Source organism: Balaenoptera borealis, assembly GCF_965194805.1.
Source record: "Balaenoptera borealis genome assembly, chromosome: 5".
In the NCBI taxonomy this organism is placed as follows: Eukaryota; Metazoa; Chordata; class Mammalia; order Artiodactyla; family Balaenopteridae; genus Balaenoptera; species Balaenoptera borealis.
In genome coordinates, this window is record NC_138862.1 from 134,785,983 (window position 1) to 134,813,449 (window position 27,467).

Consider the following 27,467-nt stretch of genomic DNA (forward strand, 5'->3'; position numbering starts at 1 on the left):
TTTTTTACTTACAATTCCTCTCCTTGTTTGGCATTCTTGTCTGACACTAGATAGACGGTTCCAAAAGTTCCACTGCCAAGTTTCTGTTGAAGCATGTATCTTCTTGCGATCAAGGGCTTTGGACATGTGGAAGCAGCTATTGATCCACTCACACACTTAGCAGCCTCTCGGAATTTCAGCATTGCTCCAAACAAGAGAGAACTGTTTGTTTGCTTATCGAAACTCAACATGCAAGTCTCCTAGGAGATGGTCAAATGCATCCAAGTAGCATCAGTCAATGCCTTAAAGAGGAAAAATCCAGTGGTCAGGTCTAACGGGTGCTGAACTATTCCTAACAAAGAGTGTAAGTTTCTGACAGTGATACCTGTACCTTGATTGGTGGACTGAACAACCCAATATTGGTTAACTTTAATTGAGAAAATGTTAAAAGGTAGAGATACTGCAGATTCCAATAGAAGGCAGTCTTTCACAAAAACAGAGCCTTCCCTCAGGCATCTAAATTTGGCAGAACTGAATAACAGTCAACTTTCCCCAAAGTTCTGAGATGTATATATGTTTTCCAATCAATAATCTGTTTAAGACTTTATACTCCCCACCTACTTTTTAAAAAACATCCAAGTATTAGCACTTTATAATTTCCTAAAATCTACATATCTGCATCAAGCTTTACGTATTCTTTCTTCCCACCTTATGTCTATTTTGATTAATAAATGGTGAGTTAGGATTAAACCAGAAATTAGCATATTGCTGGTTTCTTTCGATTTTTTTTTCTGTAGACTTTAAACCATGATATTTGCATTTATCAGATGTGAAGAGGGATATGGATTCGAAATGAATTTTTTCCCATCCTAAGCAAATTCTGATCCAGTTTCTGAAGTTTTTTATTATGCACACTGTGTATAGAGTAATCTCCCTGGTTTGGAAACAAGATGTGTCACAAATGCAGTTCAAATCTAAAATTGTATTTTAATGTTAGCTGAACATAAATTTGTTATAGGTAAATCTGTAATTTCTCAAAAAGCTATAAATGTACAGCGGAATTATGAAAGGCAGGACTGTTTCATATGAGTATGTGCATGGTAAAATCATTTTTATTTCATCAAAATGTAAAATGTTTTGTTAGTAATTATGAAAAGTGGGTTTTATTTTAAATCCATAAGAAAAACATGATTTTAATAACTAATGAGAACAGACTGTGTAGTACAGGGAACTCTATTCAATGCTCTGTGGTGGCCTAAATGGGAAGGAAGAGGGGATATATGTACACGTGTGGCTGATTCACTTTGCTGTACAGCAGAAACTAACACGACATTGTAAAGCAACTATACTCCAACAAAAAAAAAAAAAAGGAAAGAAAACATGATTTTAAATTGAAGACTGTGCTCTGGAGTCAGGTCAGTCCATATTCAACAATTCCAAAGCTATAAGACAAAAACCTATTGTGCATAATGACAAAACAAGATGCTATCTGTGTACTTTGGGGTACATGGCCAGCGGGCTTCATCATGGTGGTGGCCAATTACAAATATCCTTGGAACAGAACATAAACAAGGAAATGTCTATTTACAGCATTTCCCTTCTTGAAATAATGTATTAATCAGTTAAGTTTCACCTAATGCCAGTGAGAAGGAAAACTAGTAATCAGAGAAGGAAGGAAGGAAGGGAGGGAGGGAGAAACCAAATCACCTAAGTGGCTACGTGATCACGACAATACTAAAACATCAGCATTGGGTTGGAACTTCAGAGCTGGGGCCCATACCTCAAAATGCCTGAATTATGTGGGATTATCAAGATTACAGAAAATATTAGTGAAATCTACTGCTGAAAAAACAACTGGAGAGCAGGGCTCTCAATGTGTCTTTGTGTGCTTCCTCTGATCACATAAAAGTGATGCTTTCTGGCCAAATTAAGCTGTTAAGAAAAAAGTATGGACTCATAGCCTTTTCAACTGTAAAGGACCCTTTCAGTAATCTTCCTTACTGGAGATAAAGGTCCCTGTCTAGGGAAGGTCAGAATAGTTCTGAGAAGTCCAATTTCCCAGGGGCTCTCATTTGTAAATGAGTGTTTAAGCCCAGCAGTGTCTAAGCAATGTGGCCAGGCTACAGAGTACCTCGGAACTAGGCTCCCTCTGGCCCAGCCTCCCAGTCGCAGCCCGGCCGCCCCCTCCCCAGACCACTCAGTCTCCTCTGTGCGACCACAGAGCCACCCGAGAACTGGTAAGCGTCCACTAGCCCCCACCTCACAGAGGTTGTGAAGGAACCTGAGCGCAAGGAACAAGCCTTATCTCTGTGTCCTCGGTGCCTGGCACACAGTAGGTTTTCAGTAAACTCTGTTAGAGCAGATAAGCGTCCAGCAGACAAGCTTGCTGCCCAAGCGGGGCGGGGGGAAGGAGGGTGTGTGATGGGAAAGGGAGAGACGGTTCACAAAGCTGCACATTGACCCTTAGGGGTGGAACTGTGTGGCTGGGGGCACAGACAGGGAAGGGCAGTGTTTACCAGTCTCCTCCTAGGTAACAACAAACAAGAGGAAGCAGATCTGACACCGGATTCTGCTAAAGTAGGTTTACCTTAAAGGTAAACCTTAACCCTAAGGTTAAAAGAATAATTCCTTGTCTCAAGTATTTTAAATTTACATTTTCGCAAAGCGGGCTAACACAAACGGAGGAGGCACAAGCCACACATCCTCCCGGGACGGGAGCAGGTCCGGGAGGTAAGAGCCGAGGGAAGTGAGGAGGCGCGGGCTTGGAGGCCCGGAGAGGCAGCCCTGAAATCATCACCTTCCCGGCGCCGGGAGCCCGCGAGCCCCGAGGAGCCTCCGCGTACCTTTCCAGGTGAAGGGCGAGGGGCGGCGGCGCCGTGCGCGCCCAAGGGCCAGCCAGTAACCGGGATGCCGGAAGAACCGCCTCACATTCTTGCAGCGGCGCCAGCGAAACTCCGGACCTAAGTTGCGGGGGCCGTTGCCAGGGAGACAGCGCGGGGAGTGCCGGGAAGTCGAGCGCAGCCGCTGGGCGCCGTTGCCAGGGAGACGGCGCGGGGAGTGCCGGGAAGTCGGGGAGGTGGCCCCTAGCGGGTCACCGAGGCGGAAGTGTGCGCTGACCAAGGTGGGCGGGGATAAGGAGGCCGGCCCGGCGGGCCTCGCTGCCCTAACCTAACAGCAGCCGTTCGGAGCGTGCTTTCCAGCCTTCCTGGGCGACCTCGCGCCAGGCCCGGGGGCACCTCACCCCTCCGCGCAGTCGGCGCCGCTAGCTTCCTGGAATCGGGCTCCCCGTGACGTCATACTCGGAGACTTCCGGTTCTGCTCAGGAGGTTGGGTTCACGTGCCGGGATCTCTGGTCTCCCCCGGCTCCTGTGGGCTTGTGGTGGAGTGGCTGGTCTTCTGGGAGGAGGGAGCAGGTGGGCGCTGCCGCTGCGGGCCCGGGGGTCGTGGTTTGAAGGCCTGTATTTGAGGACTTGGAGCAAACCTTTTGCGCGTCCTCCTCCAGTCCAGCGCGCATTTGTTGAACATCTTCTGTAACTAGCTTCGGCTGAGTAGACGCGGTCTCTGCTCGCATTTGCTGTACAAGACAGACTTGAGAGAAGTAGGTACCCTACAGGGTAAGGTACTGAGACAGGGCCAAGCCTAGGGTGAAGTGAGTTGGGCACTAAATGCAAGGGGAAGCCCCAAAACTCTGTGATCAAGATAAATAAATTTTAACACAGTATCTTTAAAAAATCAAAACTAATGAAAAAAAATACATGCTTGACAAAACCTCACGATTTTAAATAAAGACAGTATCAGTAACCGTGCCATGCTGAGCCATATTGGACCCTGAGGCCAAAGGAGAAACCAGTAATACTTATCCTGTGACTTAGCCAGTTGGGGAAGGATATCTTCAGTTACTGGGACGTATATGCCAAGACAGATGAGAAGAGCCTCTGGTTAGCGTGAAACTGGACAGTTCAGTTCCTCCAGGCTTGAAACTCGGAACTATGCTAATTAAGACGGGCCCATAAGCCAAGGCCTCAAAGAAACTCCCAGACTCTGATAATGAAAATAGAAAAACTGGATCCATATCATTGACCCTACACACTTTAGTTAACTGAAGCCTAATGCTTTGTAATTTATTAATTATGTTATTGAGGTTATCATTTTTATAGCTTAGGATCTTTTACGCTGACCCCACAAAACAAATATTCTGTGTTGTAGGATGGTGACTGTCTCAGTATCAAAGTCCGCAGAAGTTCTGTACGTCAGCAGCCTCCGTCCCTGTCCAAAGAGCAAACTCCATGAAGCCATTGAGTTTGTGCCTTGTAACATATGGGGAAAGCGAGAGAGAATGAAAAAGCACTCAGCTAGGTGGTATTGCCTGAGAATCTAGGTAAGGACTAAGATGCTGACACCTAATGTGTTCTATTTAAAGAGCTCTTCATAACATTTGCTGTTGATTTGATGGTGCTAGAAACAGTAGCTTGGTCCCCCATAAGCAACATCAATTAAAAGTGTGTTCTCTTGTTTTAAACAGGCAATTCTTCAGACAGTCATGGGTATCCGAGGACTAATGAGTTTTGTGGAAGATCATAGTAATGAGTTCTTCACAGATTTGAAGTTGCGAGACACAAAAATTATCATTGACGGCTATGCCCTCTTCCACCGGCTTTGCTTCAGTTCAAACTTAGAGCTCCGGTATGGAGGGGACTATGATTCTTTTACAGATGTTGTAGAAAAATTCTTTGAATCACTTTCTGCTTGTAAAATCTGCCCATATGTTGTTTTAGATGGAGGATGTGACATTTCAGATAAAAAGCTTAACACTTTAAAGGATCGAGCTAGGGAGAAGATCCAGATGGCCCATTCCCTTTCTGTTGGCGGGGGTGGGTATGTGTGCCCCTTACTCATCCGGGAAGTATTCATACAGGTTCTGATCAAGCTGCGGGTACGTTTTGTCCAGTGCTTTTCGGAAGCAGATCGGGACATCATGACCCTTGCTAATCACTGGAATTGCCCCGTGTTATCGTCTGATAGTGACTTTTGCATTTTTGACCTGAAAAGTGGGTTTTGCCCATTGAATAGCTTTCAGTGGAGAAACGTGAACACTATCAAGGGTACACGAGACTGCTATATCCCTGCCAAGTGCTTTTCCCTTGATGCACTCTGCTGTCACTTCGGCAATATGAACAAAGTTCTGCTGCCTCTCTTCGCGGTGCTGTGTGGAAATGACCACGTTAATCTGCCCGTCGTGGAGACGTTCTTAAGTAAAGTATGTCTTCCTCTTGGGGCTCCCAGTTCTAAGGGGAGGAGACACCACCGGGTGCTGGGACTTCTGAATTGGTTGTCTCGTTTTGCTGACCCTACCGAAGCATTAGACAACGTTCTGAAACATCTCCCCGGAAAGAGTCGAGGAACCGTGAAGAAGCTTCTTTGTGGCTCCATGGGGGAGTACCTGCAGTCCCAGGGGAGGCTGCAGGACTTCTTCCAGCATGGTGCTTACGCCTGCCCAGACACCTGGAATCCGGGTTTACCGCCATGGGTGCTCGCGGCCTTGGCCAGAGGCCAGCTGTCCCCTTTCATCAGCGATGCTCTGGTGCTGAGACGGACCATTCTCCACACACAGGTAGAAAACATGCAGCGACCAAACGCCCACAGAATCTCTCTGCCCATCCGGCAAGTCATCTATGGGCTCCTTGTGAATACTCCTCCACATCCGGGAAATGTGACCTGGGATGCACTGCCTCCTCAGCCTCCAACTTTCAGCGAAGTGGAAAGGATTAATAAAAATATCAAAACATCAATTGTTGATGCAGTAGAACTGCCCAAGGATCATTCTGACTTAAGCAAATTGACTGAGGTAAGTGTTTGTAATACCACTGCAATTTCTGTAAAGCATTTTACAGGTTACAAAGTGCTTTCATGTGTATTATCTCTCTTAACATAACAAACTGAGGTTGGTTGCTATATTGCCCCTATTTCATAGCTGATAAAACTAAGACTTAGCTAAATCCTTAGCCAGGGAATTATCCGTGCTAGGACTCAAACCTAGATCTTTTAGCTCCAAATCTGCCATTTCCACTGTACTTCAGTAGCATGTGTTATCTTTGCGGTTATTACTACTACTCTGTTGTTAACTAGCTATCAGTAGAATGGGGTTAGTGACTATAAAAAAAGGAAAGGGAAAAAAATTCTGAGCTGCAGAAAAAAGAAAGCTTGCCTTTAGGCCTTGATCAAAGGCACAACTAACATCTCAGACTGCATTGGATTGCAATTAACAGGATTAATACTGATGCTTAGGCCTAATTTTTCATTTTTATTGATGAGGACTTTTTTTTTAGACTTGAGATTTATGGCATCATGGTGATTTGCTTACTTTGATACTGAAAACATGACTCTTAGCCTAACTCAGTGTTAATTAAACCTGAGTAACAGACCAACCCCCTTTTCAAGGTAAAAGAAATTCTCATGGATCCCAGTGTTTACTTAGTTTTTTTATAATGTTACATAAATATATTAAAAATTACAAAATAGATGTGAAGCTGCTTATGCGAACACAATTAAATTTACAAATGAAATGCAGATAAACTCACAATTCCAATTGCATTGGTTATTGGGTTTTTTTAAATTTTTGTTTTTAAATTTATTTATTTATTTTTGGCTACATTGCATCTTTGTTGCTGCACGCAGTCTTTCTCTAGTTGCAGCGAGCGGGGGCTACTCCACTGCAGTGCATGGGCTCCTCATTGTGGTGGCTTCTCTTGTTGCGCAGCACGGGCTTTAGGCACGTGGGCTTCAGTACTTGTGGCACGCAGGCTCAGTAGTTGTGGCTCATGGGTTCTAGAGTGCAGGCTCAGTAGTTGCGGTGCACGGGCTTAGTTGCTCTGTGGCATGTGGGATCTTCCCGGACCAGGGATTGAACCCGTGTCCCCTGCATTGGCAGGCGGATTCTTAACCACTGCGCCACTAGGGAAGTCCCGGTGGGGTTTTGGATCCAACTCAATATTCAGACTCAGGAGTCTCTGTCAGGCCACTCAGGGTGCAAGTCTGCTCCGGGATATAGGGCCGCGTAACAGAGTCCACGAAGGTTTGAATCAAGAGCGGGAGTCCTCCCAACGGTCTACACCATTGATTCTCCTGGGGGTGATTTTGCCCCCCAGGAGACACTTGGTAGTGTCTGGAGACACTTTTGATTGGCAGTACTTGGGGAGGGGTGGCTGTTGCTACTGGCATATAGTCGGGAGAAGCCAAGTATGTTGCTAAATATCTTACAGTTGACAGGACAGCACCCCCAGCCAAGAGTTATCCAGCCCAGAATGCCCACACAGGTGACCAGGAACTAGCCCTTTTAGCCTCCCCATTGGTGACAGCTCAGGCAGGAGGAACAAGATTCACATCGGTGGGTCCAGGAGCCTCCTTGGCAATGGGGAATGACTGCTGTTAGGAACAGAGTTTCTTTCTGGGGTGATGAAATGTTCTGGAATTAGAGATGGTTGCACAGGCTTATAAATAAAACTACTTTAAAAGGGTGAATTTTATGACATGGGAATTATATCTCAATTAAAGAAGGAAAAAGTCCCACTGGCCTCCTTCCCCACGGGATCTACTCTTTCTTGTAACAATTCCATAGACATAGCTTCTGAGGTCCCTGCAAGGGACATGCCTGATTACAAGTCACTGCACTCAGAGAATCCCCAAGATAGGGCGTCCCCATCTGGTTTGTACAGTTCATTTATTGTGTAAGTCTAGATACAATTTTACAAGAGTCATTCTTATCATGCTAAGTAGCACAGCTGACTAACTTCATCACATTTCCAGGTTTAAAGAACTGGAGAGTTGAGCATAGGTCAAATTCCAAACAGGAATTTATTAAAACTTTACCCACACCAGAAAAATTGAAATTAGCAACGGTGTGGCTGTTAGCATAGCTGACGCTGTCCCGAGCCCTTACAGCTCTTCCTATCCTTTCACTGACCCTACCCAGGACTGTACTGTGCCGTCAGTCACTCCTCTGCATCAAGGGCTTTGTGGTTAATAGAGACTGTTTAATAATCATTACAACCAGGTGGCCTCTATGCTCTGTTAGTCCCCAAACAATGAAAACCTTTCCTGACGTACTCACGGCGCCCATGAGACTGGCTAGCTACCCATTCATGAATCTTGACTTAGGAATGCACGCCCTGTTTCCAAGCACCCCCTGCCACAAGGTTAACTATAAATTGTCCCAGTGGCCCCACAGCCGTGCGCAGCGCAGTTGCACATGCTTCCGATTAATCGTTGTCCACCAGATCCCGATCCCACCCTGAGTACGTTACCCGCCGATAAACTGATCCAATGACTGCATGGAGCCGCCTGCCTCGTTTTCCAGTCTCAGGATGCCTGCTCAGTTTGGTGGGCACTTCTCATTCCCTCCACCCTCCAACAGCAACATTCTGAAGGGTGTTGTGCTGAAATTACATTTCTCCTCACAACATAAATGGTGCTATGTTGGAGGGTTTGTTTTTTTTTTTTACTTTTTTTATGGCTTTATTGAGAAGTGTCTTTAAGTGTGCATACTCTGATGAGTTTTGACGTACATTTACATCCATGAATCCATCCTACAATTAAGATAATGAATGTATCCATCAGCCCTAAACATTTCCTCTGCCTCTCTGCCCTTCATCCTTCCCTCAGTGTGTACACATAGCAAAGTGCACAGATAATTTACACCTTGTTGAGTTCTTACCGGCTCAGCGGTTCCATGTAAAGGGCACCCAGATGAAGATGCATTATCAGCACCCCCGCCTTCCCCAGTGTGGTTCCAGTCACTCCCTCCCTTACCTCTTGTACTCACTGTTCTGATCTCTAACAACCTTGAGTACTTTGTGTTTACACTTTATAAATCATCTGGCTTCTTTTATTCAACATGGTGTTCATGAAATTCATTCATATCACTGTGCATAGTTGTAGATCGTTCATTTCTCATTGTTGTATATTTTTACTTTGTGGGAATGTACCACAATTGATTGTTCCATTTTATAGCTGATGGGCATTTGTGCAGTTTGCAGTTTGGGTTATGATGAATACTGCTATGAACATCCGAGTGCACAGCATTTAGTAAAAATACGGTCACATTTCTGTTGCACATATAACTAGGAGTGGAGTTGCTGGGACATAAGACACACGTATGTTCAGCTTAGAAGACACATTGCCAAGTGCTCTTGCACAGTGGTTTTACCAATAAATATTCTGACCAGCAGTTTATGAGAGTTCCTCTTACTTTATACGCTTGCCCTTACTTGGTATCTTCTATCCTTTTAAAAAATTTTAGCTGTTCCCTTTTTTTTTTATTTAAACAGATTTTTTTATTAGCTTTATTCTTTTTTTTTGAATTTCATTTTATTTATTTTTTTATACAGCAGTTTCTTATTAGTTATCCATTTTATACATATTAGTATATATATGTCAATCCCAATTGCCCAATACATCACACCACCACCACCACCCCCTCACCGCTTTCCCCCCTTGGTGTCCATACGTTCTCTACCTCTGTGTCTCAATTTCTGCCCTGCAAACCAGTTCATCTGTACCATTTTTCTAGGTTCCACATATATGCGTTAATATACGGTATTTGTTTTTCTCTTTCAGACTTACTTCACTCTGTATGACAGTCTCCAGATTCATCCACATCTCTACAGATGACCCAATTTCGTTCCTTTTTATGGCTGAGTAATATTCCATAGTATATATGTACCACATCTTCTTTATCCATTCATCTGTTGATGGGCATTTAGGTTGCTTCCATGACCTGGCTATTGTAAATAGTGCTAAAGTGAACATCGGGGTGCAAGTGTCTTTTTGAATTATGGTTTTCTCTGGGTATATGCCCAGTAGTGGGATTCCGGGGTCATATGGTAATTCTATTTTTAGTTTTTTAAGGAACCTCCATACTGTTCTCCATAGTGGCTGTATCAATTTACATCCCACCAACAGTGCAACAGAGTTCCCTTTTCTCCACACCCTCTCCAGCATTTGTTGTTTGTAGATTTTCTGATGATGCCCATTCTAACTGGTGTGAGGTGATGCCTCATTGTAGTTTTGATTTGCACTTCTCTAATAGTTAGTGATGTTGAGTAGCTTTTCATGTGCTTCTTGGACATCTGTATGTCTTCTTTGGAGAAATGTCTATTTAGGTCTTCTGCCCATTTTTGGATTGGGTTGTTTGTTTTTTTAATATTGAGCTGCATGAGCTGTTTATACATTTTGGAGATTAACCCTTTGTCCGTTGATTCATTTGCAAATATTTTCTCCCATTCTGAGGGTTGTCTTTTCATCTTGTTTATGGTTTCCTTTGCTGTGCAAAAACTTTTAAGTTTCATTAGGTCCCATTTGTTTATTTTTGGTTTTATTTCCATTACTCTAGGAGGTGGATCAAAAAAGATCTTGCTGTGATTTATATCAAAGAGTGTTCTTCCTATGTTTTCCTCTAAGAGTTTTATAGTGTTTGGTGTTACATTTAGGTCTCTCATCCATTTTGAGTTTATTTTTGTGTACGGTGTTAGGGAGTGTTCTAATTTCATTCTTTTACATGTAGCTGTACAGTTTTCCCAGCACCACTTATTGAAGAGACTGTCTTCTCTCCATTGTATACCCTTGCCTCCTTTGTCATTGATTAGTTGACCATAGATGCATGGGTTTATCTCTGGGCTTTCTATCCTGTTCCATTGATCTGTATTTCTGTTTTTGTGCCAGTACCATATTGTCTTGATAACTGTAGCTTTGTAGTATAGTCTGAAGTCAGGGAGTCTGATTCCTCCAGCTCCGTTTTTTTCCCTCAAGACTGCTTTGACTATTCGGGGTCTTTTATGTCTCCATACAACTTTTAAGATTTTTTGTTCTAGTTCTGTAAAAAATGCCATTGGTAATTTGATAAGGATTGCATTGAATCTGTAGATGGCTTTGGGTAGTAGAGTCGTTTTCACAATATTGATTCTTCCAATCCAAGAACATGGTATATCTCTCCGTCTGTTGGTATCATCTTTAATTTCTTTCATCAGTGTCTTATAGTTTTCTGCATACAGGTCTTTTGTCTCCCTAGGTAGATTTATTCTTAGGTATTTGATTCTTTTTGTTGCAATGGGAAATGGGAGTGTTCCCATAATTTCTCTTTCAGATATTTGATCATTAGTATATAGGAATGCAAGAGATTTCTGTGCATTAATTTTGTATCCTGCAACTTTATCAAATTCCTTGATTAGCTCTAGTAGTTTTCTGGTGGTATCTTTAGGATTCTCTATGTATTGTATCATGTCATCTGCAAACAGTGACAGTTTTACTTCTTCTTTTCCAATTTGTATTCCTTTTATTTCTTTTTCTTCTCTGATTGCCGTGGCTAGGACTTCCAAAACTATGTTGAATAATAGTGGTGAGAGTGGACATCCTTGTCTTGTTCCTGATCTTAGAGGAAATGCTTTCCATTTTCCACCACTGAGAATGATGTTTGCTGTGGGTTTGTTGTATATGGCCTTTATTATGTTGAGGTAGGTTCCCTCTATGCCCACTTTCTGGAGAGTTTTTATCATAAATTGGTGTTGAATTTTGTCAAAAGCTTTTTCTGCATCTATTGAGATGATCATATGGTTTTTATTCTTCAATTTGTTAATGTGGTGTATCACATTGATTGATTTATGTATATTGAAGAATCCTTGCATCCCTGGGATAAATCCCACCTGATAATGGTGTATGATCCTTTTAATGTGTTTTTGGATTCTGTTTGCTAGCATTTTGTTGAGGATTTTTGCATCTATATTCATCAGTGATATTGGTCTGTAATTTTATTTTTTTGAAGTATTTTTGTCTGGTTTTGGTATCAGGGTGATGGTGGCCTCATAGAATGAGTTTGGGAGTGTTCCTCCCTCTGGAATTTTTTGTAAGAGTTTGAGAAGGATGGGTGTTAGCTATTCTCTAAATGTTTGATAGAATTCACTTGTGAAGCCATCTCATCCTGGACTTTTGTTTGTTGGAAGATTTTTAATCACAGTTTCATTACTTGTGATTGGTCTGTTCATATTTTCTATTTCTTCCTGGTTCAGTCTTGGAAAGTTATACCATACTAAGAATTTGTCCATTTCTTCCAGGTTGTCCATTTTATTGGCATAGAGTTGCTTGTAGTCGTCTCTTAGGATGCTTTGTATTTCTGCGGTGTCTGTTGTAACTTCTCCTTTTTCATTTCTAATTTTATTGATTTGAGTCCTCTCCCTCTTTTTCTTGACGAGTCTGGCTAATGGTTTACCAATTTTGTTTATCTTCTCAAAGAACCAGCTTTTAGTTTTATTGATCCTTGCTATTGTTTTCTTTGTTTCTATTTCATTTATTTCTGCTCTGATCTTTATGATTTCTTTCCTTCTGCTAACTTTGGGTTTTGTTTGTTCTTCTTTCTCTAGTTTCTTTAGGTGTAACGTTAGATTGTTTATTTAAGATTTTTCTTGTTTCTTTAGGTAGGCTTGTATAGCTATAAACTTCCCTCTTAGAACTGCTTTTGCTGCATCCCATAGGTTTTGGGTCGTCGTGTTTTCATTGTCATTTGTCTCTAGGTATTTTTTGATTTCCTCTTTGATTTTTGTCAGTGATCTCTTAGTTATTTAGTAACGTATTGTTTAGCCTCCATGTGTTTGTGTTTTTAACATTTTTTTTCCAGTAATTGATTTCTAATCTCATAGCGTTGTGGTCAGAAAAGATGCTTGATATGATTTCAATTTTCTTAAATTTACTGAGGCTTGATTTGTGACCCAAGATGTGATCTATCCTGGAGAATGTTCCGTGTGCACTTGAGAAGAAAGTGTAATCTGCTGTTTTTGGATGGAATGCCCTATAAATATCAATTAAATCTGTCTGGTCTATTGTGTCATTTAAAGCTTCTGCTCCTTGTTAATTTTCTGTTTCGATGATCTGTCCATTGGTGTAAGTGAGGTGTTAAAGTCCCCCACTATTATTGTGTTACTATTTCCTGTATTATAGCTGTTAGCAGTTGCCTTATGTATTGAGGTGCTCCTGTGTTGGGTGCATATATATTTATAATTGTTGTATTTTCTTCTTGGATTGATCCCTTGATCATTATGTAGTGTTCTTCCTTGTCTCTTGTAACATTCTTTATTTTAAAGTCTATTTTATCTGATATGAGTATTGCTGCTCCAGCTTTCTTTTGATTTCCATTTGCATGGAATATCTTTTTCCATCCCCTCACTTTCAGTCTATATGTGTCCCTAAGTCTGAAGTGGGTCTCTTGTAGACAGCATAAATATGGGTCTTGCTTTTGTATCCATTCAATGAGCCTGTGTCTTTTGGTTGGAGCATTTAATCCATTCACGTTGAAGGTAATTATCGATATGTATGTTCCTATTACCATTTTCTGTATTGTTTTGGGTTTGTTTTTGTAGGTCCTTTACTTCTCTTGTGTTTCCCACTTAGAGAAGTTCCTTTAGCATTTGTTGTAGAGCTGGTTTGGTGGTGCTGAATTCTCTTAGCTTTTGCTTGTTTGTAAAGCTTTTGATTTCTCCATCGAATCTGAATGAGATCCTTGCTGGGTAGAGTAATCTTGGTTGTAGGTTCTTCCCTTTCATCAGTTTAAGTGTATCATGCCACTCCCTTCTGGCTTGTAGAGTTTCTGCTGAGAAATCAGCTGTTAACCTTATGGGAGTTCCCTTGTATGTTATTTGTTGTTTTTCCCTTGCTGCTTTCAGTAATTTTTCTTTGTCTTTAATTTTTGCCTATTTGATTACTATGTGTCTTGGTGTGTTTCTTCTTGGGTTTATCCTTTATGGGACTCTCTGCACTTCCTGGACTTGGGTGGCTATTTCCTTTCCCATGTTAGAGAAGTTTTCGACTATAATCTCTTCAAATATTTTCTCGGGTCCTTTCTCTCTCTCTTCTCCTTCTGGGACCCCTATAATACGAATGTTTTTGCGTTCAGTGTTGTCTCAGAGGTCTCTTAGGCTGTCTTCATTTCTTTTCATTCTTCTTTCTTTATTCTGTTCTGCAGCAGTGAATTCCACCATTCTGTCTTCCAGGTCACTTATCCATTCTTCTGCCTCAGTTATTCTGCTATTGATTCCTTCTAGGATATGTTTCATTTCAGTTATTGTATTGTTCATCGCTGTTTGTTTATTCTTTAATTCTTCTAGGTCTTTGTTAAACATTTCGTGCATCTTCTCGATCTTTGCCTCCATTCTTTTTCCAAGGTCCTGGATCATCTTCACTATCATTATTCTGAATTCTTTTTCTGGAAGGTTGCCTATCTCCACTTCATTTAGTTGTTTTTCTGGGGTTTTATCTTGTTCCTTCATCTGGTATATAGCCCTCTACCTTTTCATCTTGTCTGTCTTTCTGTGAATGTGGTTTTTGTTCCACAGGCTGCAGGATTGTAGTTCTTTTTGCTTCTGCTGTCTGCCCTCTGGTGGATGAGGCTATCTAAGAGGCTTGTGCAAGTTTCCTGATGGGAGGGACTGGTGGTGGGTAGAGCTGGCACTGTTGCTCAGGTGGGCAGAGCTCAGTAAAACTTTAATCAGCTTGTCTGCTGATGAGTGGGGCTGGGTTCCCTCCCTGTTGGTTGTTTGGCTTGAGGCGGCCAACACTGGAGCCTACCCGGGCTCTTCGGTGGGGCTAATGGCAGACTCTGGGAGGGCTTATGCTAAGGAGTACTTCCCAGAACTTCTGCTGCCAGTGTCCTTGTCCTCTCGGTGAGCCACAGCCACCCCCCGCCTCTGCTGGAGACCCTCCAACACTAGCAGGTAGGTCTGGTTTAGTCTCCTATGGGGTCACTGCTCCTTCCCCTGGGTCCCGATGCGCACACTACTTTGTGTGTGCCCTCCAAGAGTGGAATCTCTGTTTCCCCCAGTCCTGTCGAAGTCCTGCAATCAAATCCCGCTAGCCTTCAAAGTCTTGATTCTCTAGGAATTCCTCCTCCCGTTGCCAGACCCCCAGGTTGGGAAGCCTGATGTGGGGCTCAGAACCTTCACTCCAGTGGGTGGACTTCTGTGGTATAAGTGTTTGCCAGTCTGTGAGTCACCCACCCAGCAGTTATGGGATTTGATTTTATTGCGATTTTGCCCCTCCTACCATCTCATTGTGGCTTCTCCTTTGTCTTTGGATGTGGGGTATCTTTTTTGGTGAGTTCCTGTCGATGATTGTTCAGCAGTTAGTTGTGAATCCGGTGCTCTCGCAAGAGGGAGTGAGAACATGTCCTTCTACTCCACCCAATTTTAGCTGTTCTTATGGTTGCCATCATTTTAGCCAATTTGGTGGGTGTTAGTTTGCATTTCTCTGATGACTTATTTGAACACCTTTGCATGTGTTCACTGGCCATTTGCATATTCTGTTAAGTTTCTATTCAAAGTCTTTTGCCCATTTTCCTGTTTTTTGGTTTATTTCTATATACAGGTCCTTTGTCAAATAACATTGTGGGAGCATACTGTGGGTTGTCTTTTCACTCAAGTATGTTTTGCTGAACAAAAGTTCTTAATACACTCTAATCTAAAATTTTATTATTTATGCCTGTCACTTTTGTGACCTACTTAAGAAATTATTGCCTGCTCCAAGGTCATGAAAAATATTTTTGCCTTTTACACTTAGATCTGAAATCTATCTAGAATTGATTTGTTTGTGTGTGTGGTGTGACATAGGGGTCAGGACACTTTTCCCCCACATGAAAATACAGTTGAGTCAATGAGTACAGCAGGTGGATTATACTCCGGGCTCAGTGGAGGTGACAAGTGTTCTCATCACATACTTGTATTCAAGTATGAGATTTTAGTTCAGTGTCTGTGCAGTGACATCATTTGGCTTTCCCTTGGCACCATCAATTCTACATTTTAGCTCAATGTTGTTAGCTCTAATTAGCCCGTGATAATTCTAAAGGGAATCAGGTGCAAATATGATTCCAAAGGTGTGCAGGTACAAGTATGGAGACTTTGTGATAATATCTTCATTTTGTATGCTTAACATGATGTGACAGTAATACTTCATCTGCTCTGTGCCAGCTCTTGTAATAGAAACTTTATACAACCTCTCATTTATTTCCCACAGTAACCACGTAGGGTAGAGTTTCCATTTTGGCTATGTCACCTGCAGTGGACAGAGCACCATTCAGGTTAACCTCTGAGAGGCTAACCGTAAGGAGAGATGGAAGGGATCATTCTTGGGGAGTAAGTCAGTGCCAAGCCCAGCCTCTCTCCGGGTGCCTCTGCCTCTGAGGCAGCTTCTTCTGCAGACTTGTCACACGGGATGAACCCTGACTAGATTTAAGGGCTGTGAGCAGAGTAGTCCCCCTTGGGGAAGGGAACAAGGACTAGTGGGTTCTATGAAACATCTGTGTGACTCATTCTAGTGCCCATTTTACAGATGATCAGACCTGACTGTAGAAAAGCTCAGAAACTCGCTCAAGGCTGCAGAGTTAGTGAGGGCAGAACCTCTCTGAAGTCAAAGCCCAGACTCTGCTTGGTTCATAGAAGTTGTAACTTGGCTAGAGATTTCAATAATTTAAGCATTATATGTCAGAAAAGAATTCATGTATTTTCTTAGCTTTGCATGGTAGGTCTTTCTATCAGTTTAGATTATGAGGAATATATTTAAGTTTAAGTAGTTAATGCTACTTCCCATAGGGGTGATTGACTGTACTGTAAACCACTTTGCGTATTTCTAATTTTTAAATTTTTATCACAGTATCAAATTATTAAAACCAGTACCTATAAATCATTGTATTAAAGTTGTCATACATTGATGATGAACCTATTTTGTCAGTTACAACGTGTTTTACTTCAAGTTAACATCTCTGTTTTCAGCTGTCAACACACTTACTTACTGACTAGGTGTTAGGTGCCAAGAAATGTGCCAGACTGTCTCATCCTTCCAGAAAATTAAGAAGGAAATCTTTTCTGGGTGTGTGCAGACACCAGTAATACAGACTATTTTTTTTCCTTTTAGAGTTTGATTGTGAAGTCGCCCAGAGATGCTCTTTTAATAGTCCTAATTTCCTTATCTGTGAAAGTGTGTGACCTGCAAGGTCCCTTATGGTTCTTAAATCTTAAGATTCACAGTAAATCAACTATACTTCAATTTTTTAAAAAAATGGAATAAAAATCAACAAAAAAAAAGAGGAAGAAAAAAAGATTCATTAAGGCAAAATTATGTCAACCAGAAGCCCGAAGCCCTCATAGCTATTTACTTCCTTTTGTTTGAAGCCTGGAGTGAAAGTTGGTGTGGTATGTTATTACAAGGACAATGCGGGCAGCCCTTAAATATTCCTATTTGCTGGAATATACCTGCCACTAGAAGCGGCCACCCTGGGACAATCCCCGTGTGGGAGAAAACAGACAGTAAGACATTCAGCTGGGTTGGGACATGAGGCAGGACCCAGACAAGCAGAGGGCTGCGTGGGATGCTGCAGAGGGTGCATGTGGTCGAAGTCTGCCTTCCGGAGGTGATTGGTGATGGCATCACAGAGGAGGGGGGCCTGAACAGTCACTGGCAGGTAAGGCTAGGGTTGAGTATAGATCTTTGTTTCTTAAAGCAGAAGAGTTAAAATGCAGATTCCTGGGCTCCCCTCATTTACTGAATCAGTTTAAGGGGTGGGGCCTGAGGATTGTTTTAACAAGCTTCCCAGGTGACAGGCACACTGCAGATGCCCAACAGCCTGCGTGGGGGATGGACTGACGCGAGCAAGGGCTGTGCAGCGGGAAGAGACAGCACGTCCAGCCAGTCACTGTATTTATTACGCCCCTTATGAAGCTTCTAATTTTGAGTGTGGCTGATTTTTTTCCACAGGAAGATAAGAAACTGACCTAGAGAATGAAAAAAAAAGGACATTCTCCAAAGTAACTTACAGAATGTTTGGTGTATATTTTCAGCTCTCCTTGGCTAGACGGCAGATACTTCTGTTAGAAACGCTGAAAGTGAAACAGAGCATCCTGGACCCAATCCCTGCTGCGTTGAAGTTGCCCATCGCCGTCAGCTGCTACTGGGTGCAGCACACGGAGGCCAAGGCCAAGCTGCATCATCTGCAGGCCTTACTGCTGGGGATGCTGATGGGACCCTTGCATGCCATGATCAACAGCCCTGGTAGGTATCTGGAAGTCCCAGGAGTATGTTACTTGCATGTAATCAAACATTTAAACAAACAAACAAAAATTCTCAGATTATTTACTTCCATCAGTTATATCAGAACTTCGAAGTGGGGCACCAAAATGTCACTCATTCCTTGTCGATCTTTCTGAGTGCTCCGTGTACCAGGTCAGTGCTGGAGGGCTTGACCTCAAGGGCACAGCAGTGAAGATGCGCCGATGCTGCCTCAGCCCCCTGTCCTGTGGCACCTGACGCTCAGTCTGTAAAGCGTGACCATGATGTACATTTTGTGCTCCGTGTTCCCTCCCTGTCCTTCTCTTCAGTGCAGCAGCAGCATCTCCCCTGGAGACTTAAGTAAACTTGCCCATTGGTGAAACTTAAGAATACCTACGATTACTGTAAACATTCATGCTTGTGCTGTTTTGTGTTGTTTTTTTTTTACTTTCTTTTTTCTCCACTGTAAGTTTTAATTAGTATATGAGTTGTGATGGTCGAAATGGTAACTTCTCTTTCTATTAGAGAAATACACTTTGAGGCAGTTTCATCTTTATTTAAACATCAGGTGAAATCAATGTTGATGCATTGGAGCACTTCAATCCTCTAATGGGATTATTCTCTTTACAAAATTATGAATTCTTTATCCAAACATGTATAATAGTTGTCACACTCTAGAACAGTACTAACGTGATGGCTACTAGCCACAGGTGGCTATTTAAAATTAAAACTTCAGCTTCTCAATGCACTTGCCACATTGCAAGTGCCCAGTACCCACAGGTGGCTAGAGGCTGCTGGACTGGACAGCACAGATGTAGAACGTTCCCGTCACTGCAGAAAGTTCTGGACAGCACTGCTCTGGCATTTACTGTTTAAAATAAGTTCATGAAAGGGTGAGCCGGCATAGACTCCAGGACACCCCAAAGTGGGAGAGCAGCTGTCAGAAGGGACTGTTGCACAGCAAGTTAAGTTCCGGCCCACTGCTGGTTAGGACACAAGTTTAGGGTGTTTCCTCTCATTGAACATAAATATAGTTTAAGAAAATTCTCAGAGCACCAGTCTATTAAGTCTTTACCTGAGTCCAACAGAAGGGGCATGTCAAGGGTCTGTTTCTTTTCTTTTAGGAATGTGGACCCCACACCCAGGCAGGCTCAGTGCCTTGCTGCTCGCTCATTGGTAAAAGGTGGGCCTCCTTTTCCTTCCTTCCAGGTTGGTCCGGAAGGCAGGCTGCACGTGGAGCCGGGACCAGGCAGGTTTCCCGGGGTGGTTGCCGCATGTCCTCCACCACTGAGGAGGTGGCCGATTTGCCCCATTCTCTATGAGTCATACTCTTATTCTCTTCCCATACAACAGAAGGTAAAGCGTGTTTTGAACACACGGCTGTTTCTTTAAGGAAATGTAGTGAAATAGAACAGTAAAGAGAAGGGGATTTTTCATAGAGACAGATTTAGGGTTTGGAGAGTTCAGATGCAGATGTGTTTAAAGTCAGGTAGTAGATTAAAGGAAGAGATACTATTGTAAGGAAAAAGATAAAGAATTTGGGGTTGAATAAAGTTAGGTTGTCACTAAAAGTGCATCTCAGTATAAATATTTCAGTTTATACATTGAAAGGCTTTTACATTGACATGAAAATAGAAAAGAGTCAAAAAAGAAAAGCATTTTGGTTATTCAGTTTTTTTCTTTATGGAATTTGAAGTTTTATATATGGAGAAAATTACAAGATGATCCAGTGTTTTTGGAAATACTGCCCTTGGGTTGTGTCTTTATCTAGATGAGGAAGCTCTGCAGGGCCGTGGTGCTGAGATGCTGTATGAAGAGCTGCAGAGAGTGAAGGCACAGCCGGGCCTGAGGCTGGACTTAGACACAGCTCACGTCTTCTGTCAGTGGCAGTGCTGCCTGCAGATGGGGCTGTATCTCAACCAACTGCTGTCCGCACCTCTCCCAGAGCCAGACCTAACTCGGTAAGCACCCCGGGAAACTAGTGCAGGTGGCTGCATGTAGAAGTAAATACTTCAGTTTACATTTAATGCAAAGAAGTTCTTTTAAAAAAAATCAAACTTAGTATATATAACTGGTCTTGGATCACTGTTGTAGCTGAAGAGCTGTAATATTAAATTTTTAAAATATTAAATTCCATATTTCCAGAGAAAGTTTCCATGATTTTTTAAAGTTTTCCAAATTTAAAAAAATCTGTTCCTTAAAATAAAAATAAGAGGCAGTTGTTGGTAGATTATAGCTCTTTCCCTCATTTCTTTCAGGTCTTTATTCAAATATCACGTTATAAAGGCTTTTTCTGATCATCTTACTGAAATAATATTCTCTGCTTCCAATTTCTCTAGTCCTATTACTCTTCTGTATTTTTGTATTGATAATTGCATTTCTTAACCACTCAGCATATTGTTTACTCATTCATTCAGATACTAAATGCTTACTCTGTGCTAGGGTGTAGTGAGCAAAACATTTAAAAAGTCTGTGCTCTCACAGAGCTTTTATTTTAGTGAGGTGACTATTAGATGCTTATGTGGATTTTTTTTATTTGGGGCTTTTGTTTTGCCAGGCAAGTGTGAAGAAGGGAGAGACAGCCTGTATGCCAGAAGTGGTTTAACGTTTGACTATGGAGTGTAAGCTGCGTAAGCAGGAAAGGATAGCAGTAGGGGGTGAGCCAGTAAAAAGGGTGGTAGGATCAATGGATTGGACATCAGGGTGACTATCCATTCAAGGGAGTGAGTGAGGAAGATAAAAGGGAGATGGTTAGAAAATGGAGTTGAGATTACGTATGTGCTTTGTCTCTCCACTTGAAGATAAGCTCTGGGTGTGTGCTGGGACTTGCCTGTTTTGTTTACTGTTGTAGCCCCAGTGCCTAGCATTAAGTACTCAAATACTTGTTGAATTAATGAGTGCTATACGGAGGCCTCTCATATATGCTGGTGTGACTTGAAATGTTTCAAGCTGAAAGCTTCCTAGCAGTACATAGTGTTGTTAATGTTACTGAATGCAAGTCTGTGTGTCTGACGCACAGTGAGGCCAAACAGTACCAAAACATTGGAGTTTGGAGCAGAGAAAGGTTTATTGCAGGGCTCTGCAAGGAGATGGGTGGCTCATGCCTTAAAAACCCCAACTCTCCGAGAGCTTTCAGCAAAGCCGTTTTATAGGAAAGGTGAGGGAGGTACATGGTTAGTTGTTGCAGACTTCCTGGTGTCAGATCCTTTGTTCTTGAGGTCAGGTCACCATGTTCCTATAAACCTCTAACAAAACAAATGTTATCCTCCCTTCTAAAGAGAAAGGGAAAGGGAGGCATTTAATTCTGTCTCCATGCCTCCTTGTGGCTTTTAACACTTAACAAATCCCAGAAGCGAAGTTTCAATTGAAGCCTCAAATGAAGCTTCAAAATGAAGCCTTCATTTTACCTGTTCAAAGTCCCAAGGATCGACTTTCGCCCTCCTAGGTCCAGGCCCTGGCTAAGAGGAGGGGGTCCCTGTGGGGGCTGGTTACCCTGCCCCGGAGCGTTCGTTGGTCCGGCACCCAGTCTGGGTCCTCCTGCCAGTGCCCAGGCCCGACAGGAGAGGCAGATCTCAGCTGGCGGCGCCCTCAGGGCCTGGCCCCAGACCCTGCCCAGCCGGCATCACTGAGGGAGCCAGGCGCCCAGGACCCCGCCGGCCCTCAAACTGGCCCCCAGTTCGCCCAGCTCACCCGCTGGCCCCAAGGCCAGCGGGCCTAGGACCCAGGGAGAAGGCTGTGATCCGTCTCTCACTGCACTCGCTGTCCCAGCACGGCTGCGAGCTGACTGCTGCTGGAGGGGGACCGCTGTCCCGGCTGCCGGTCCTGGCTAAGGGCTGCGTGCCCACCCCGCCCCCTGTACTGAGCGCGGCGCCCCCCCGTGGCCCTCGCCACCCGCACGTCGGCCCGCCAGGCCTGCCAGCTGGACACTGGGCAGCACTAGGGCCTCAGCTGCCCCGAGGCCCCCCGCCGGCTACTTGGGAGCCGCCTCCGCACGCAAGTTCCCAGGAACGAGCCGCAGCCACAGGGCGGCGTGGCGTCGCGAGCTGAACCGGTGCTGCAACCTCGGGCGGCCACGCAAACCTGCTGGCCCGGCCCCCTGAGCATGCCCGGCCCCTATTACATTCCTACACCCTAGACCTCTCTACCAAATAAGATTGATTGGCGTCTGACCAATGGATTCTTTATTCCTTTCCTTTACTAATTTTGGTCATCCTTGACTGGATCCTCTCTAGTGACCACAGATCCCTATAAAACAAGACAGCGGAAACAGTTCCCTCAATAGTGATTTCAGCAGGAGAGTTGTTCCTGCATCTCAGCATCACCAAGGCTCTTTAAATGATGATTTTACACTGAGTAAATGATGGTTCTCCATCAGTTGCTAAGGTACCAGTCAGTCAACCCTGGCAGTAAGTTAATATGTTAAATCTGTGGCTTCCAGTTCATCCCAGCTTATATTTGTGGAGTTGGTTTTTAATCCAAGTGAATGAATGACCTCGCAAATGATAAGATTAAATTTTCTCATATTTCAACAAACTGCCTGTTTGTCCTATCAGAGGCATTTTTAACTCCTTGTCTTTGAAGTGTTAAGAGGCCTGCTCAACTTTGGGCTAGTTGGAGAACCAGCAAGCATGCATCATTTAATTTGTTGATAAAAAGTTCTAAGTATCATTAGCCAAGAAGTAATCTCTGTAACAATTCAGTTCCTTCTTTCAAGAAACAGATTATTCTTGAGTAACCTTAATAATGATTTTATAGAAGCAGCGCTCTCAGTGTTTGATGCGTCTGTTGAAGCCACGTTAGTGAGTTGTCCCAGTGCAGGAACCTCTGCTGTAACGACACCCTCTTCTCTCCCCTGAGCAGACTGTACAGCGGGAGCCTGGTGCACGGGCTGTGCCGACAGCTGCTGACGTCGGCCTCGGTGGAGAGCCTCCTGCACGTGTGTCCTGAGGCCCAGCAACTCTATGAGCATATGTTCAATGCCACTAGGTCGTGTGCCCCTGCTGAACTAGGCCTACCAAAGGGTAAATCAAAAAAAAGAAGGCAAAAGAAACGAGGTACCCCCCGGTTAGAGAACAGAGTGGGGACCACCTTGAACGCTAGGAGTTGGCATGAGGGAGGCAATCGGTTTGAGCTGTTGATGGTGGGGACCTTGGAGGAGCACATGGAGGCCCCAGAGCTCAAATAAACTCAGTTGCAACCAGGTTAGAATTCTTACCGAAAATATGTATTACCTCCCTTGAAATGATTGACTTTTTTTTTAGAATTAAATCTGTTAAAGGATAAATATTGCAGTATTTTGAATTCCAAAGTACTTTGTATTCTGCTTTTAATAAATACGTGGTTTAAGTAAACTTTTGTACTTTTTCAATACGTGAAAACATGTTTGCACTTGCCATGTTCCACTTTAGTAAGTTAATAATAGTCTATAACCTTCAAATTGTGGCAACTCAGCCAAGCTCTCTTTTCAAAAAGAACAGAAGTCCTACGTCAGTTACTTCCTATAAGCTGAAGCTGGGTTATCATCATTTAACACAACTTTTTTACAACTGTCTCCTCTTCATCCTTTATTATGAAAGGTCTGGGCCCCGGAAGATAGACATGAGGAAGCCAGACAGAAAAGGAGACTTTTAAGTACTTTGTCAAGGAGCCCATGGCAGGGCTGATGAGCATTTTAGATGTGCTCCAATTTTTATTTTATTTATTTTTTTTAATTTTTTTTTTTTTTTTTTAGTTTATTCATTTTGGGCTTCATTGGGTCTTCATTGCTGCGTGCGGCCTTTCTCTAGTTGCGGCAAGCAGGGGCTACTCTTCGTTGTGGTACGCGGGCTTCTTATCGCGGTGACTTCTCTTGTTGTGGAGCACGGGCTCTAGGTGCACGGGCTTCAGTAGTTGTGGCACACGGGCTCAGTAGTTGTAGCATGCGGGCTCCAGAGCGCAGGCGCAGTAGTTGTGACGCACAGGCTTAGTTGCTCCATGGCATGTGGGATCTTCCTGGACCAGGGCTCGAACCCGTGTCCCCTGCATTGGCAGGCGGATTCTTAACCACTGCGCCACAAGGGAAGCCCTATGTGCTCCAGTTTTTAGAACAGGAATTGAAACTGTAATGGTCCCAACAAAAGAAGAAACAGCATCCCATTAATGGGATGTGCAATTAATGGCATAACCAGCATTTTTAAATGGAATATATCAGATATGCATTTCATAGATTAGATGGTTGTGCTAAGTGTTATTTCTTACTGTGGACTGCAGTCAAGACTTTGAAATGGCACTGCTCTGGAACACACTGGAGGCTACTAACATTACAAACACCTGTTACAGAACTGTGAAGGCGCGGCCAGTTCCAAATAAAGAACTTGAAAATAGAAAAGCAAGTGGAATGAATATATTTGGGCAAGATCTGAAGATCTGAAAGTACACTCCAACCTTCATTTTTTTATGTATTCGTACAAATTGTGTTCCTTTCTTTACTCTCTCACTGATATATTCCATCAGCAGCTAAATGTGGTTTTCAGCTGCTTTTTGAGCAGGCCTGTGTTCAGTTATTAACGTCTGGTAAGCAGTTCTCTGCACTTCCCTAGAGGTACCACACTCTCAGAGGAAGTAAGCCCAGCATCAGCCACACCTAAGCCCACCCCTCCCAAGGGCTAACTGGCTTTAGCCATTTACAAAAGGCAAAAACAAAATCTCACAGGCTCCTAAAGTTTTCAACCCTAAAACTGGCTTCTGTTTCAAATAAGAGTATTTGAAATAAGGAAATTTTTGTTGAAGAGTGCATGGGGCTCCAGAGTAAGGTTGTTTTCGTCTCTAAAGAGATGGTTATTCCCAGAAGAATCAAGAAAAGAGCAGTCATATGCATCGATTTTTAAGAAGACCTGTATTTTTCCAGCAAATAATGGATCTAATGGGAACTATAAGCATGTAAGATCTTTGTAATATCAAAATTGTCTTCCTTGATTCCTGGAGCTGGGGGCCAATCTGGAAATTATACCAGTATGAGTGGCCCATTTCCTGGCTCATCCACACTGCTTTTTAAAATCACCAACCTTGCATGAAAAACTATTCCTTCCCAGTTCCATTTTGCCAAGTGACTGGTTTGATAGGCACCAGACTGAAGAGTGTAGGGCTATAGAATTTAAAGTCAATTGAATTATATCATTCACCTTTTTCTTTCATTAACAGGAAGTATTTCAAGCCAAGGGGCCTTCCTTCAGTAGACATAAGAAAACAGGTTCCTTTCTCTAACTGTTGGAATCAGGCAGGGCCATTCACTTGAAACTACCCAGCTTTGCAGTAAAGGAGTTAAAATCGAATGTCCATTAACTCTTACTCTCTGAGAATTCAGGAAAGTTATCTACCCCGGTATATATCTTCTCCTGTATATATTAAGCGAGAGGTTGCAAGTACTCCACAGGACATCTGAGGGGGTTTACCAAAGAAATAGGACATAGTACCCAACCCCCAAAAGTCATGCTTGTGTAAGCTGTTTGGGGAGGTAAAACAATGAAATAACGAGAGGACATTTTATGATGCAATCTGTCAGGTGCAAATGGCAAACTGCAGACTGAAGGCTACAATCAGGAGACAGCAGTCACAAGGACGAGGAGGCTAAATCCGAGGATTCTCAGACATGGCTTCTGAGCTTGGCTTTAAGAGACAGGGATGTGATTCGGATGAGGTACAAGAGGCAGCAGGGGCACGTGTGTAGAACGTCCCAACTTGGAAAACCTGTTTCATTTTTTAATCAAGTCTTTAAACCTTGTTCTTTCTGATTCAGTTCTAGCTAATGAAATCTCACCTGAGTCTTTGGGGATGTTAAGTCTTCAATTAGCAATTTAAGTAACAAAAAGAACTCTGGACACCGAAGATCAATAAATTTTAGGAATAAAGTTGGAGAGAGAAGAACACTATAATGTAATCTTCTGTGTTTAGCTGTGATTAAACTTTTATTTGTACAAGTCCTTTTTGAGATACCTGGACCTGGAAAGTTGAATATGTATATCCTATAAATATAAATTCTAAAGGCCTTTCATAATAATTATGACACAAAAGAATTCAAATTAATTTCCGTATTTGAATTTGGATTTCTAATTCAAATTAATTAGTTTTAGAAGATAAAGACCTTTATAGCTAGAAAGATCTTACAATTATCTTTTCCTTTGTGCATAAAATAAATGAATCTATCTGTAAAATAGGGATCAGGATAATTCAAGTTGTTGTCTAAGGATAAAATGACATGTATTTTAAGTTACTTAGAACAGTCGCTGGCACTAAAAACATGCCACAGAGGACAGTCGTTGTTACATCCACACATGAAAGCCAAGAGCAAAGCAAGGGATCTGGGAGAAGTGGGGGTGCTGGGCAGAAACATAAGGCACCATGAGACCAGTGGCCGCCAGAGCTCATGGCAGAATTTTGCAGAGGCAAAGCAGGTCAACACAAGTATGGCCGAGATGAGAAGGGCAAGAATGTGAGAACATTAAAGCAGCTTCAGCAGAGTTGCCAGGCTGAAGCCACACTGAAAAGCAGAGAAGTGCCAGGAGAGTGTGAATAGGCAGCCAAGCTCAACCTCAGGAAACAATAAATAAAGACCAGAAGGAACTAGCCCTATGTGAGCACTTTGCCCCTCTTGTCCTTTTTTCTTGTTATCAAGGAATTTTCTGTAGTGTCTTTAAACCCAGTTTGAAAGAGTTTGGGATATGTTTAGAGACAGGAGAAAATTAAGAGCAGGTATTACCTCTTCCTGCAGCTGCAAGGGCTATATCCTGGCCCTACCCCATAACCCTAAGGAAACCAAACACAGTCTCCCCAGTAGTGAGGTTTCCAGAGTTCACCGGGCACTGCTTGCTCTCTAGCACTTGCTGTTTGGCTGGTTGGCACACCATGAACCCAAGCAGCATCCAGCAAGCAGTCACTCCCAAGACGAGGAGAAATAATTCCACTTCTCTAAGAGGACAAACTTGCACTAGTATCTGACTCCAGACATAGTGACCTTGTATTCTTAGTGCAGTGTTTGTGGGGTACTCGGTATTTATCTCATAATGTCTTTCATTGGTGCGTTTCAGTCAAGGCAGCTAGAAATGATTCTGTATTTGTATCACTTTGAAATGAAATACTATTTCTTTTGGACAGATGTATTAAAAAGATGCCTGTCCACTTGAAGCAACAGCTTTCTGAGCCATACAGGATACGTTGCTCTGGCATTTCTTTCCAGGTCTGAATAATGCTAAAATTCAAGCCCATCCAGCTGTAAAAATTCTAAGATGAGAACCTCATGCTGAGGAAGAACGTTTTAAACTTCAAAGGCATGGACTTCCCTCAGGCAGCATACCAGTCTGTTATAATGCGAGAAAGAAATGAAGAGGTAATCATGGAAAAGTGTTCCAGCTAGTTTCAGTGGATTCAGTGTTCAGGGAGAG

General features: G+C 42.9%; 2 protein-coding genes across 8 annotated transcripts in view; one reads left to right on the top strand and one right to left on the bottom strand.

Annotated features, from left to right (window-relative positions):
- The window catches only part of NEK11 (NIMA related kinase 11), a gene marked incomplete at its 3' end in the record, with an annotated part of 277,731 nt that extends 274,753 nt beyond the window's left edge, over positions 1 to 2,978 (bottom strand). The window contains 2 exon segments of the mRNA XM_082393620.1: positions 13 to 281; positions 2,823 to 2,978. Of these exon segments, the coding sequence (XP_082249746.1) occupies positions 13 to 230 (218 nt within the window). The 5' untranslated portion in view covers positions 231 to 281; positions 2,823 to 2,978.
- Positions 2,771 to 23,402, top strand: ASTE1 (asteroid homolog 1). Of its 7 annotated transcripts, XM_082392710.1 has the most exons (7): positions 3,113 to 3,577; positions 4,186 to 4,357; positions 4,502 to 5,236; positions 5,591 to 5,824; positions 17,844 to 18,054; positions 19,823 to 20,012; positions 22,912 to 23,402. In XM_082392710.1, the coding sequence occupies exons 3-7, from the start codon at positions 4,520 to 4,522 to the stop codon at positions 23,234 to 23,236; spliced, it is 1,677 nt and encodes a 558-aa protein (XP_082248836.1). In that variant the 5' UTR covers positions 3,113 to 3,577; positions 4,186 to 4,357; positions 4,502 to 4,519; the 3' UTR covers positions 23,237 to 23,402. The 7 variants fall into 7 exon arrangements, with proteins under 7 accessions (XP_082248834.1, XP_082248837.1, XP_082248835.1 ...); XM_082392708.1 differs by lacking the exon at positions 3,113 to 3,577 and adding an exon at positions 2,771 to 2,830 and having other exon boundaries at positions 4,502 to 5,824; XM_082392711.1 differs by lacking the exon at positions 22,912 to 23,402 and adding an exon at positions 19,261 to 19,407 and having other exon boundaries at positions 3,105 to 3,577; positions 4,502 to 5,824; positions 19,823 to 19,959.
- The last annotated feature ends 4,065 nt before the right edge of the window (positions 23,403 to 27,467 follow it).

What these genes read in the sequence shown, in the direction of transcription:
- ASTE1 (XM_082392708.1), top strand. Translation starts at nt 4,520, where the DNA reads ATGGGTATCCGAGGACTAATGAGTTTTGTGGAAGATCATAGTAATGAG. An exon ending in ACTTAAGCAAATTGACTGAG is followed by an intron (nt 5,825 to 17,843) that starts GTAAGTGTTTGT and finishes GTATATTTTCAG; the next exon opens with CTCTCCTTGGCTAGACGGCA. An exon ending in CCAGAGCCAGACCTAACTCG is followed by an intron (nt 20,013 to 22,911) that starts GTAAGCACCCCG and finishes TCCCCTGAGCAG; the next exon opens with ACTGTACAGCGGGAGCCTGG.